Below are 12,020 nucleotides of genomic sequence, written 5' to 3' on the forward strand. Positions count from 1 at the left end.
TGATTACCGACGAAACTTAAAATATCCCTCTGAGCCTCTGTAGTCTGGTGGGGCTGTAGATGGGGTCCCACACGGGGCTGGGGCCACAGGCACAGCCAGGAGGCCGGTGTAGCTGGAGGGAAATACGCAAGGGGAGTGTGGTAGGAACTGAGGTCAGAGGGGAACGGGGCGGGGGTACAAGGACCTAAGGGCACAGTAATAGTGGTTACCAAAGCCCAAAGCCCACTAGTGGAGGGAACAGAACAAGCCAGCGGGAGTGGGCCTGGCACCAGGGAGGGCGAGGAACAGGGACTCAGGGAGGAAGACGAGGACGCTTGCATCTCTGGCTTCCACACACAAAGCAAGACAGCATGATATTTTCTTTTACTCTTTACATTTTCCCCCTCTGTATGTAATGTAGAACTTAAGTATGCTTGCTTTTTTTTTTTTTTACAACTTTATTGGAGTATAATTGCTTCACAATGGTGTATTAGTTTCTGCTTTATAACAAAGTGAATCGGTTATACATATACATCTGTTCCCATATCCCTTCCCTCTTGTGTCTCCCTCCCTCCCACCCTCCCTATGCCACCCCTCCAGGCAGTCACAAAGCACCGGGCTGATCTCCCTGTGCTATGCGGCTGCTTCCCACTAGCTATCTACCTTACGTTTGGTAGTGTATATATGTCCATGCCTCTCTCTCGCTTTGTCACAGCTTACCCTTCCCCCTCCCCATATCCTCAAGTCCATTCTCAAGTACGTCTGTGTCTTTAGTATGCTTGTTATTGATCATCTTTCTTCCTTTTCAACCTTAAAGATGCATCAGTGGACCCCAAGGGGGGAAAGCGGGAGGGCGGGTGGGATGAAGTGGGAGATTGGAATTGACATATATACACTAATATGTATAAAATAGATAACTAATAGGAACCTGCTGTATAAAAATAAAATAAAATAAAATTCAAAAATTCAAGAAAAGAAAGATACATCAGTGGAATAAAGGCTACCTCTCTTAAAAATAAAAATTAAACAAGAACACATTCTTTCTTATTACATAGTCTCCCCGAGGTCTATCTGTCCACCCTGTCCCCACCCCATGGTCTTGCAATGTCACAAGTCCTGAACTATAGAGCTGAGATCACACTTCCTTACGTACATGTTTCTGGGTCGATTGTTTCCCGTTTAGCTTGAGGACAGGATACTTGTGGGACCACGGCTAAAGGAGCAGCTGGGTAAAGGTGTTCTGTGTTGAAGCCGTAGAAAACCCTTTCCTCTGATGGCGACTCCTAGGGTGGTGGTGGGGAGGGAAATCAATTCATGTAGTTTAAATCATTGCATTTTCTTTTATAATATAACAAAAATAAAAGTCTGTGTCAGAATTTAGGTTCAAGGGGGCATACTGAGCACAAATCTTTCTCTCCCAAGACACCTATAAAGGACAAGCAAGAAATAAACTCATAACAAAGACTTGGGAGGGCTGTCAATGGATGAGAGATCTCCAGACATTTCCAAAAGAAACAGAATAGGGCTTCCCTGGTGGCACAGTGGTTAAGAATCCGCCTGCCAATGCAGGGGACATGGGTTCGAGCCCTGGTCCAGGAAGATCCCACATGCCGCGGATCAACTAAGCCCGTGCGCCACAACTACTGAGCCTGTGCTCTAGAGCCCGCCAGCCACAACTACTGAGCCCACGTGCCACAACTACTGAGGCCCGCATGCCTAGAGCCCGTCCTCCGCAACAAGAGAAGCCACCGCAATGAGAAGCCTGCACACCACAACAAAGAGTAAACCCCACTCGCCGCAGCTAGAGAAAGCCTGGGAGCAGCAACGAAGACCCAATGCAGCCAAAAATAAATAAATAAATAAATTTACAAAAGAAACAGAATAAAGCCAGTTGTCAGATGAGAGGAGTGGCAGGTCAGAATCCACAGGAGGAAACTGCCCCCAGAAGACGAGAGTCCACGTTCCCACCAGAATTCCAAAGGGCTTCAGAGGTTCAGTTCCTCAGTGTGGGAATGAGAAAGGAAACAACATACAGGAGGGGTTAAGTGCAAATCTGGCTGGAGACCCCTTGGCCTGCTGCCCCATCCTCCCTCCTCCTGCTTCTGCCCCCTCTGGCATTCACAGCAGCCTTTTATATCCTGCTCTCCCTCCCTTCCAATGAATCTTCTGTAAACAAATTAAACAAACAGCCTGGGAAGGAGTAGAACTACTCAGGGTGCCATTTTGGCAGTCAAGAGAACAAAAAAACAAACCTCAACATTGATTTGGAGGCTCCCAGCCCAGTCCCAAAATAGGGAGTTCCTGTCTGCTGACCCTGAAGAAAAGTCCTCCAGTGGACAATCACTCCCCATGAACTCCCAGTCAGTGTTTCTATTCATGGAAGAGACCCATCCAGAAAACAAACCAACATGTATGACAGTAGAAGAAAACTATACCAACTATGTAGAAATATCCACTCAGGCTTGCATATTAAATTTTGAATAAATAATCAAAACTTTCTACATAGATGAAGAACATCAACAGCATAAAAGACAAAGATCAAGATCTATAAAGAACAACTGACCCTGAAGAAGCAAAAATAATTCAGGGGAGAGAACTGTAATTAGTATCTGCAGAGAAATTTGAGAAAGCATTGCATTCATAAAGCAAGAACAGGATGCTATGAAAAAGGAACAATCACAGGCCAAGGAAGTTCTTAGACACAGAATCTCTAATGGGGGCAGCTGCAGTGACATACTGAAGTCTAGTGACTTAGGTTTTTGTCCCATCCCTGTGACCCTGCTCAAGTCCTTTCATTTCTCAGAGCCTTACCTTTTTATTTTAAACTCCATTAAGTCCCTATTTTACTCCAAGCATACTGCCTTAGGGCCTCCCTTCCTGGCTGCCTTGTCCTTGGCCCTTTCTCCTTCCTTAGTACAGTCTTAGCCCATCCAGCTATGCAAAAAGAAATCTGCTCCATCTGCAAAACTGTCCCCAACGTGGACATGATGTTGAATCCACTGCAAAGGCCTTCCTCATCTAGGATCTCATTTGAGCCCTACAAAGGCCCTGTGAGTTAGTCAAGGATTATCTGCTCCATTTAACAGATGCAGAAACTGACGTTCAAAGTGGTTGTGTGATGCCCTTTAAGTCACATCATTAGCAGCAGACGTATGACTGGCCCTGGTTCTGGTTCTGATTCCAGTGCCTTTCCTTTCCCCCTCCCTGATTCATGACACTGTCTGATGCTCACCAGCCATCAGTGTTGTTTTTGTGTAAGAACCTTTCAGTTAGGTTGGGGCCGGGTGATACTCACAGTAACCACAGCTTCTTGTTTGACTTTATATCCTTCTGGAAAGGGAGGCAGCTCAGCTTCATACTCTGAAGGGAGTGGGGGGGAAAAAAACCCTCAATTCCATACTTCATTACAGCTTGTGGATAATTCCCTTTCCTCTGAATAAAATATCCTTAAATTTTATTTTGGTTGGTGGTTTTCAAAAATGAAAAAACAATTGGCCATTACAGGGTGTTTATTTAAAATGGGTAAGAGATGATTCTTCTCTTGCATGAAAGACTCCAGGCTTTTTTTGAGACTCTTCCCAAGAAGGTAGATTTAGATCTTGCCCACCAAATTATGATAACTACAAGGGATAAAAAGAGGAAGAAAATAAGGAGGGTGGCTAAGGGAAGACACCAATAGCATACAGGAAGGAGAGGGGAGAAAAAGAAGGGCAGAACGTTACGTATAGGGGGGCAGAATAAAAGAGACAGAGGCAAGATGAGCCATCTCAGGCAGACATGGGGGTGGGCGTGAAGTTAAGGCTGCCAGATTGGGGTATACAGCTGGAAAAGCAATCCCATAAACCTTGCTAGTCGAAGCATTGTCCACGGACCAGCAGCATCGGCATCCCTGGGGAGTTAGAAATGCAACATCTCAAGCCCCACACCAGATCTGCTGAATCTGAATCTGCATTTTAACGAGACCCCCAGGTAACCTGCATGCAATTAAAATTGGAGAGGTTCTACTGTAAGCTCCAGTAAGTTTCCATCTTGGCTGTACGTTATAATCACCCTGGAGATTTTTGAAAATGCTAATGTCTTGGCCTGACCCCAGAAATTTTGATTCAATAGGTCTGGGGCAAGAGGCTGGGAATCAATATTTTAAGTCCTCCAGCTGATTCTAACATGCAGTGAGTTGGAGAACAATTGCCAGGTTTCAAGACCGATCACTGTCAACCTGCTGGGGAGCTTAATGCAAAGAATATTCCACATAAGTTCTACAGCGTAACAACAACTATTGCTGAGAGAGAGACAGAAAATGCCCATGACTATATTGGTTACACCCCTAAGGGAAAGACTGGTAAAAATATTTCTGGAAAGGTCAATGTTTCAAAGGCAATTGCATAGTTGCTTTGCAGTGATGAGGGAAAACAAAGTTTCTGGGTGAGATGGGGTTGATGCATTTGTATTGGAGGCAAGTTTTATTCCATTACCTAGTTCCTTATCAGGTGGTAGAGCAATTCTCAACTTTTTTTTCAATTCCTAGGTATCAGGTTGGGGACTAGTATGTCAGGATGCAGGTTTTAAGCAATTTTGATTCCCAATACTAGCTAGAATAGGTTTCTAGTGCTGTGTAACAAATTACCACAAACTTAGCAACTTAACACAAATTTATTATCTCACAGTTCCCAAGGGTCAGGAGTCTGGGTATGGGTCAGGGTCTCATCAGGCTGAAATCAATGTGTTGGCCATGGCTGTGATCTCATCTGACGGCTGGGGTCCTCTTCCAAGTTCACTGATTGTTGGTGGGATTCAGTTTCTTGTGGATGTAGCTCTGAAGTTCCCATTTTCTTTTGGGTTGTTATGGGGACTGTTCTCAGCACCAAGCGGCTGGCCGCCCTCAGGTCCAGGCAGCTCACTCTTGGATATTTGCTACTTCAAAGCAACAGTAGTCTCTTCTGCTTGAATCTCTCTGACTTCTTTTAAGGGCTCACCTGATTAGGTCAGGCCCACCTACAATAATCTTCTTAATTTAAAGTCAATTGAGGGAATTCCCTGGTAGTCCAGTGGTTAGGACTCTGAGCTTCCAATGCTGGGGTCCTGGGTTCGATCCCTGGTCGGGGAATTAAGATCCCACAAGCTGTGCAGTGTGGCCAAAAACCAAAACAAATAAACAAAAAAACTACAGATTCAATTAGAAAAAAAAAATAAAGTCAACTGATTACACACTTTAATTAAATCTGAAAAATCCTTTGACAGCAGTGCCTAAATTAGTTTCTGATTGGATAACTGGGAGGTATGTGCACTAGGGGCCGGAATCTTGGGGGCCATCTGAGAATTCTGCCCACCACAGCAACTCTAGCTCTACCACTTTATTCTTTCCTCTTAAGCAAAAATGTAAATTCACCTTCTTCCCTCAACACACTGAGAATCACCAACACGGTGTGAAAGCTATTCGTTTGGATTTAAGATACATATACATTTATAGCTTTGATTACAAAAGCAATACATGCTTATTATGAGAAAAATTCCAAATAATACGGAGATGGCTTATGTAGAATCTAAGTCATACCTAATCCCATTACAAACCATAACCCTTGCTGGAATTGGCATAGATTCAACCAAAACTTTTTCAATGCATTTACTAACATTTGTATATAATTCACAAATACATTCATTCACTTTAGATCTCCTAGACTAGGTCAAATCATCCAAGCATAGAACTTGATAACACTGTGTCCTTACTCTGCATAACTCACATTAAGTTTTACCCTTATTTGAAATTTGTAAAAATTAATGAGTATCTCTTCTAAAAGACTGTGTTTTTTTGGGGGGGTGGGATGTGGATGTACCTGGGTCTGTTTGTGCTCACCATCACATTCCCAAAGAATATGAAGCTGAATGAATGTACTTTTTTTTTTTTTAATTTAAATTTTTTGGCTGCACGGCATGTGGGATCTTAGTTGCCCAACCAGGGATCGAACCCACGTCCCCTGCATTGCAAGCGTGGAGTCTTAATCACGCTTGGACTGCCGGGGAACTCAGAAGCTGAATGAACAAAGTAGTGAATGAATGAATAAATGAACAAAACAAACACTACAGCAAGTTACTTTTGACTCTTTATCAATTCATTCATCCATATTTATTGAGAGTCCACTATGTGCCAGAATCCATTCTAGGCGCTGAATCATGGAGCTCGTTCAATACTGCTACTATATAATGTGCTTCATTTATTTAACCAGTGTACTCTTAGTGGGCTTTTAGGTTGCTTCCAATTTTTCATTATTACAAACAATGCTGTGTAAGCATCTTTATACATACATCATTGATCAGAAAGGAGGTACCTTTGTAGGATTAAATCTTAGATGTGGAATTGTTCTTTCAAAGAAAAAAATAATTTAAAACTTGGGCCAAATTGCCAAACTTTCCTCCAAAAGGTTTATAATAATTCACACTCCTAATAGTAAGTCTGCCTGTTTCTCTAGGGTATAACTGATCTCATACATATTTAAAATGATACTTTACTTTTACTTATATTTCTTTAATTATGATTTATTTGCCACTTATATTTTCCCCAAGGAGAAATCTGATGGAAAATATACAAACTTTTTCATCCTACAACCACAAAAGATATACAGTTATATGATTATGTAGAAGTATGGGAAAATACATTTGCCTCAGGACAATCTGATGTGTTTTTTATTTCAAGCCTCTGTAAGATTTAAGAGAATCTGGCATATTTGAGAATTTGTCACTGTCACCTTGCGATTTCAATTTAAAACGTATAATTGATTACAGACTGATGCTTTTTACATTGAAAGCCATATAATTTTGCATGAATTTATTAAATTTGTAAAGAGTACTGAAGAAAAATTTGCTGGTTTGGCATTAGAAATTCTTAAGAAAATCAGGTATATTAAATTTACAAATGTTTACAATCTTTTAGTTACCTAAGCTTGTAAACTGGATTCCAGGTGTCCCCCATTTTTCGAAAGTTTGCTTTACGCACTTCACTTTTACAAAAGACCTACAATAGTACCTGCTTTCGCTAACCAAGAGAAATCCAAAGGGCATTTTTGCTTTAACAGAAAAGGTGAAAAGTGAAAAGAGCGATCAGCGTTTGTTTTGCAGCGAACTGTTACAGAGGAAGTGTGTATTCCGAGCAGTGGAGTGGCACTGCCAAGCTCCTTCCCCTGGAACTACACTCAGCATCTCAGCATCACGCCACCACAGTTTTGAACTGTCTGTGAACATCTGTACTTTTTCTCGATTTATTCTGTGCATCCTTTAGAAAGATGTGTCCTAAGGTAATCATTTCTTTGCTTTATGCCATTTTGGCTTACGAAAGTTTTCACAGCAACTCTCTACTTTTGGGTAGCAGGGAGAACCTGTAATTGGTTAGGGGAATTTAATGTTATATGCATTTTAAACGAACATTAATCTAAGAACAAGTAAACGTAGTTGTTCATTTTATACAACAAAGGCGACATTATGTAAGAGGCAGAGCAGAAAGAACCTATAACCCTGTTGGGGGAACAGAGCCCTTGTGCTCAAATTGGAACCTCCCCGCCGCCATGCTCCAGGCACGTGAGGTGATGAAATGTCTTTATTGCTCAGGCCTCTATTAGTCGGGCTTTCTGTGATTTGCAGCTGAACATGTTCCTAAATGAAACAGCAATTAAAATGCAGTGTTCACCAACAGTGGCCTATTGCAAAGGGATGAACCAGGAAGATGGAGGCTGGAAGTGAATCTAACGAACACTTAGCCAGCATATACTACGGCAAGGGGATGTACAAGGTGCTGGGGGGACAGATGAAGAAGGCAGAAGAGCTTGTGTCCTGGTGAGGGGATGGACAGTAAGAGCCAGTGGTTATAAGATGTGAAAGTGATGCCGTAGAGGGCTGCACTCAGGAAGCACCAAGGAGGGGCTTCAAAATCAGTGTGAAGAATAACAGAAGGCTTTCCAGAAGAGGGGCCACTTGGGCTGAGTTTGAAAGATGAAGAGGAGAAGGCAGAGATGTTCCAGTAAGAGGCAAAGCTTGTGCAAAGGTGCGGAAATATGGAACAGTGTGGTGTGCTGGAGGAATAGTTTCTTATGGTTAAAGGTACACAGCACAGGACAGTGATACTATGCCTTGTCCCTTACCTAGAGAGTATATTTAAAATGCAGAGCTTAGGGACTCACCCCCAAGGAGTGGGGTGAATCATCACACCACAGAAATCTGCACTTTAGCAAGTATCTGGGATATTGTGATATGGGTGCTCCAGGTCTACACTTAGGAGCACCCTGCTATGTCGCTTAAGGGCTTGAACTTGAGTGTCACACACATGAGTTGCAGTCTGGTTCTACCACTTAACTTTGGACACGTTTCCTAAGCTCTCTATGCCTCAATTTCCTTATCTGTTTAAACCACCAAGTTACTGAGAGGTTTAAACAAGAGGAAAAGCAAGCACCTAGCACAGTGCCTGGCACATAAAGGGCAGCTCAGTAAATGTTAGCCATTAGGATGATTTGGACAAATGGTAGGCAATGAATCTAAAAAAAAGAGACAGAGACCAAATCATTAGAGGGCTTAGGTGTTAAGCTAAGAAGTTTATGTTTACCATGAAAGCTGTAAAAATCATTGTAGGTCATGGCATGATGTGATCAGATTTGAATCTGAGAGAGGTTCCTGTAGAAGACAGTCTGGAAGGAAGCCTTCCCCAACTAAAAAGCTACAGCAGCAATCCAAACAGGGAGTGGTAAGGGCCATGAGAACTAGGGGCTGAGGAGTTGGGGGTTACAGGAGATGTTGAGCCGGTAGGATCTATAGGGATTGGAGAATGAACGTAGGGATCATGGAAAGTGAAAGGGCAGCACGCAAGATGAATCTGATTTCTGGACTGGGCAGTGGAGTTTATGATGGAGAGTAATTGTTGGCGTTTAGAACAGTGCCTGGGGTCATGCCTGGTCTAGCACTTAAAATAACTCCCAGCACTGGTAGATATGATGATTCATGCATGAGAATGATTTCACTGGAGCCATGAAGTAGGAGCTCATGGGTTGATAAGGGAATGGGAATGACAGTGGTGCGAACACGAGTTCTTTCCAGAAGCTTGGCTAGAGAGGGTACGAGGGATAGACAAGAGCTAGATGACAGGGGTCAAGGGAGAGGTTTTCCCCAAGATGACTGACTAGAGGATGCTTAGAGGGAAAAGCCAGTAGAGAAGTTAAAGATGTTGGAGAGGTGAGTGATAGAGTGATAGAGCAGGATCCTGGTATAGCGAGAGGCACCAAAGCACAGATGCAGGGCTGAGCTGTGCAGGTAGCGGGATAAATACTTCTTCCATATGTGCAGATGCAAATATGTTTGCTGGTATCAGGAAGCTACAGGATTCCCTCCCCACGCTTGATCGCCTGACTATTCTCCGTGAATGCCGCCTCCATCTGCCAAGTGGGATCACGCCAAGTCAGAGGAGTGGAGTAAAAACTTGGGACTAGCAGATGCAGGCAAAGCGAGAAGGCACTTACGGATGTTGCCCGATAAGCACTGCTGAGAGCCACCTGGTGTCACTTTTCTCCAGCTGTGCTCAGCTGCTGTGCTGGGGGAACAAGCATCGATTCAGAACTGGACCATGTTGTTATCTGGCAAGTGGGAAGAAGGGACCTGATTTCACAACAGCCCCGAGCGCTGAGGCCAGAGACTAGTGTTTGGAGTGATGAACCAATGGCAAAAATAAGGATGCCGATGGAAGTAATGGCAGCAATATCAGAATAAAAGACTGTGAGCTCCAAATACTTTGAATCAGTTCCGGGTAAAACCATAGTTAAAAAGCATTGTCATAAGCAACTACAAGACCTAATTAGAAGCCTTGACAGGAAAGACGTTTATTGATACTAATACAGGTGCTTTTGAGAATACAAAGCCCTAGGTCAGCTGTCACTGGAAAGATGAGAAAACTGAAAAACATTCACAAGTAAGTCATCATACGTGCGCGCGCACACACACACACACACAAAGCACTAGCCAGGTAGAATAAAGGTCTTAATAATACCTATTCTGTATCTTATTTTCCTGAAATTGAGTTTCTGATAGGTCTGTTTGCTGTGATAATTTGCTTTTTAAATGGAAATATCCTAAAAGAATATAATACTTAACCTCAAACACAGGTTTATTACAAAGCCTGTTTTTCATGTTTGCTGTGAGAAACTGAATTTACTACGTTTGTTATAGAAAACTGCATTTGTTAGAATGTTTGTTTTAAGAAGCTGGATCTATCATCCAGGTTATAATAGTCATTACAGTGCCTGCGTGTATAAATTCACCATCTTTGACCTCATTAACTTCATTTTGTAACTCTATCACTTTGTAAGTGGCATCAATTCACTTGCTTTTCAGAGCAACAAAACCCTTTGTCTTTGTTTTCTCCCTACAGGCCTGTTTGAGAAAAATAAACTCCATGATTCTAAAACAAATGCAAAGCATGTTTCTTTGTCAACAATAACGAACATTTATTGAGCACATTCTAAATGCCAGGCACTGTGCAAGCACCTTTGCATACATTATCTTATTCCAGCCTCACAACAGCCATGTGAGGTAGGTACAAGGATTATCCCCTCTTAGAGATGAGGTTGAGCAGCTTCCTTAACAAAACACCACCAGTCAATTGTATTATGAAGAGCTGTTTGGCCTGGAGAAGTGAAAGCTCTGGGGAAAAGACAGCCACAATAACAACCTTCTATTTGGGTGTTTTCATAATGGTAGAGTGACTAGCAACTTGGATCATAGCACAGGAGGGTAAGGAGCAAAGGGTAGAAGTTACAAGGAGAACATTCAAGATGAAAAAGGTTTTTCTAGGTCTAATGCAATACAGGAGAAGGAATTCAAGCACTGGGTAGGAGTTGAAATAGATGGCCTTCCAGGGCATCTATCCACTCTGAGTCCATTATTCTCTTCTTCCTTTGTATTTTCCACTTCTCTCAACTCATGGCTCTCTCTCCCTCTACCTAGTCCCATATACTGGTACATTCAGTCTTTCCTCCATTCAACAAACATTTACTGACCTGCACTGTCCAATACAGTGGTCACTAGCCACATGTAGCTGTGTAAGTTTATTAGAACTTATTAGAAGTAAAACAAAAAATTCAGTTATCAAATTGCATTAATCACATTTCAAGTGCTCAATACCCATATGTGGCTAGTGGCTACCATATTTGAAAGTTCTATTGGACAGCGCTGTTTCAGACAGCTGAAGTAATGATGGTAGCCACAAGAATGAAAAATCTGAGTTCCTGACCTTAAGGAGTTCACAATCTTAGGAAGGAAAAAAAAACACCCAGCATTATTAAGAGCAATATACACTGAGCTCTTGGTGTAAATCGAGCACTTTGCTAAGCCCTTTCTGAAGTGCCCCTTTAGCTGCATCCTCATAACACCTTGAAATAGGTGTCATTATTATGCTCACTTTACCGAGGATAAGTAAAATACAGGTATACCTTGTTTTATTGTGTGTCACTTTATTACACTTAGAAGGTATTGAGTTTTTTACAGATTGAAGGGTTTGTGGCAACCCCGCACCAAGCAAGTCTATTAGTGCCATTTTCCCAAGAGCATTTGCTCATTTTGTGTCTGTGTCACATTTTGGACATTCTCAAAATATTTCAAACTTTTCCATTATTATTACATTTGTCATGATGAACTGTGCTGTCTGACATTAGTATTGCAAAAAGACTACAACCCACTGAATGCTCAGATGATGGTTAGCATTTTTTAGCAATAAAGTGTTTTTATTTATTTATTTTTGACCTCACTGCAGGGCTTGTGGGATCTTAGTTTCACGACCAGGGATTAAACCCAGGCCCTCAGGGCCCTGGGCAGTGAAAGCACGGAGTCCTAACTATTGGACAGCCAGGGAAATCCCCAGCAATAAGGTATTTTTAAGCTAAGGCATATACGGTGTTTTTTAGACATAATGCTATTGTGCACTTAATAGACTGCAGTATTGTATAAACATAACTTTTATATCCACTAGGAAACCAAAAAATTCCTGTGAGTCGCTTTATTGCTGTGGTCTGAAACAC

General features: G+C 42.2%; 1 protein-coding gene across 6 annotated transcripts in view; it reads right to left on the reverse strand.

Moving 5' to 3' along the window:
* The window catches only part of IQCK (IQ motif containing K), a 128,625-nt gene that overhangs the window by 115,424 nt on the left and 1,181 nt on the right, over window positions 1-12,020 (reverse strand). For 5 of the 6 annotated variants that reach the window (XM_060079372.1, XM_060079370.1, XM_060079369.1 and 2 more), the window contains exons 2-3: window positions 3,275-3,339; window positions 1,133-1,262 (exon numbers count right to left, since the gene is read on the reverse strand). In XM_060079372.1, the coding sequence (XP_059935355.1) occupies window positions 1,133-1,262; window positions 3,275-3,339 (195 nt within the window). The remainder of the gene's footprint in view (window positions 1-1,132; window positions 1,263-3,274; window positions 3,340-12,020) is intronic. The other variant, XM_060079374.1, reaches the window with a different exon arrangement.

This window comes from Mesoplodon densirostris, chromosome 16, assembly GCF_025265405.1.
Source record: "Mesoplodon densirostris isolate mMesDen1 chromosome 16, mMesDen1 primary haplotype, whole genome shotgun sequence".
Taxonomy (NCBI): Eukaryota; Metazoa; Chordata; class Mammalia; order Artiodactyla; family Ziphiidae; genus Mesoplodon; species Mesoplodon densirostris.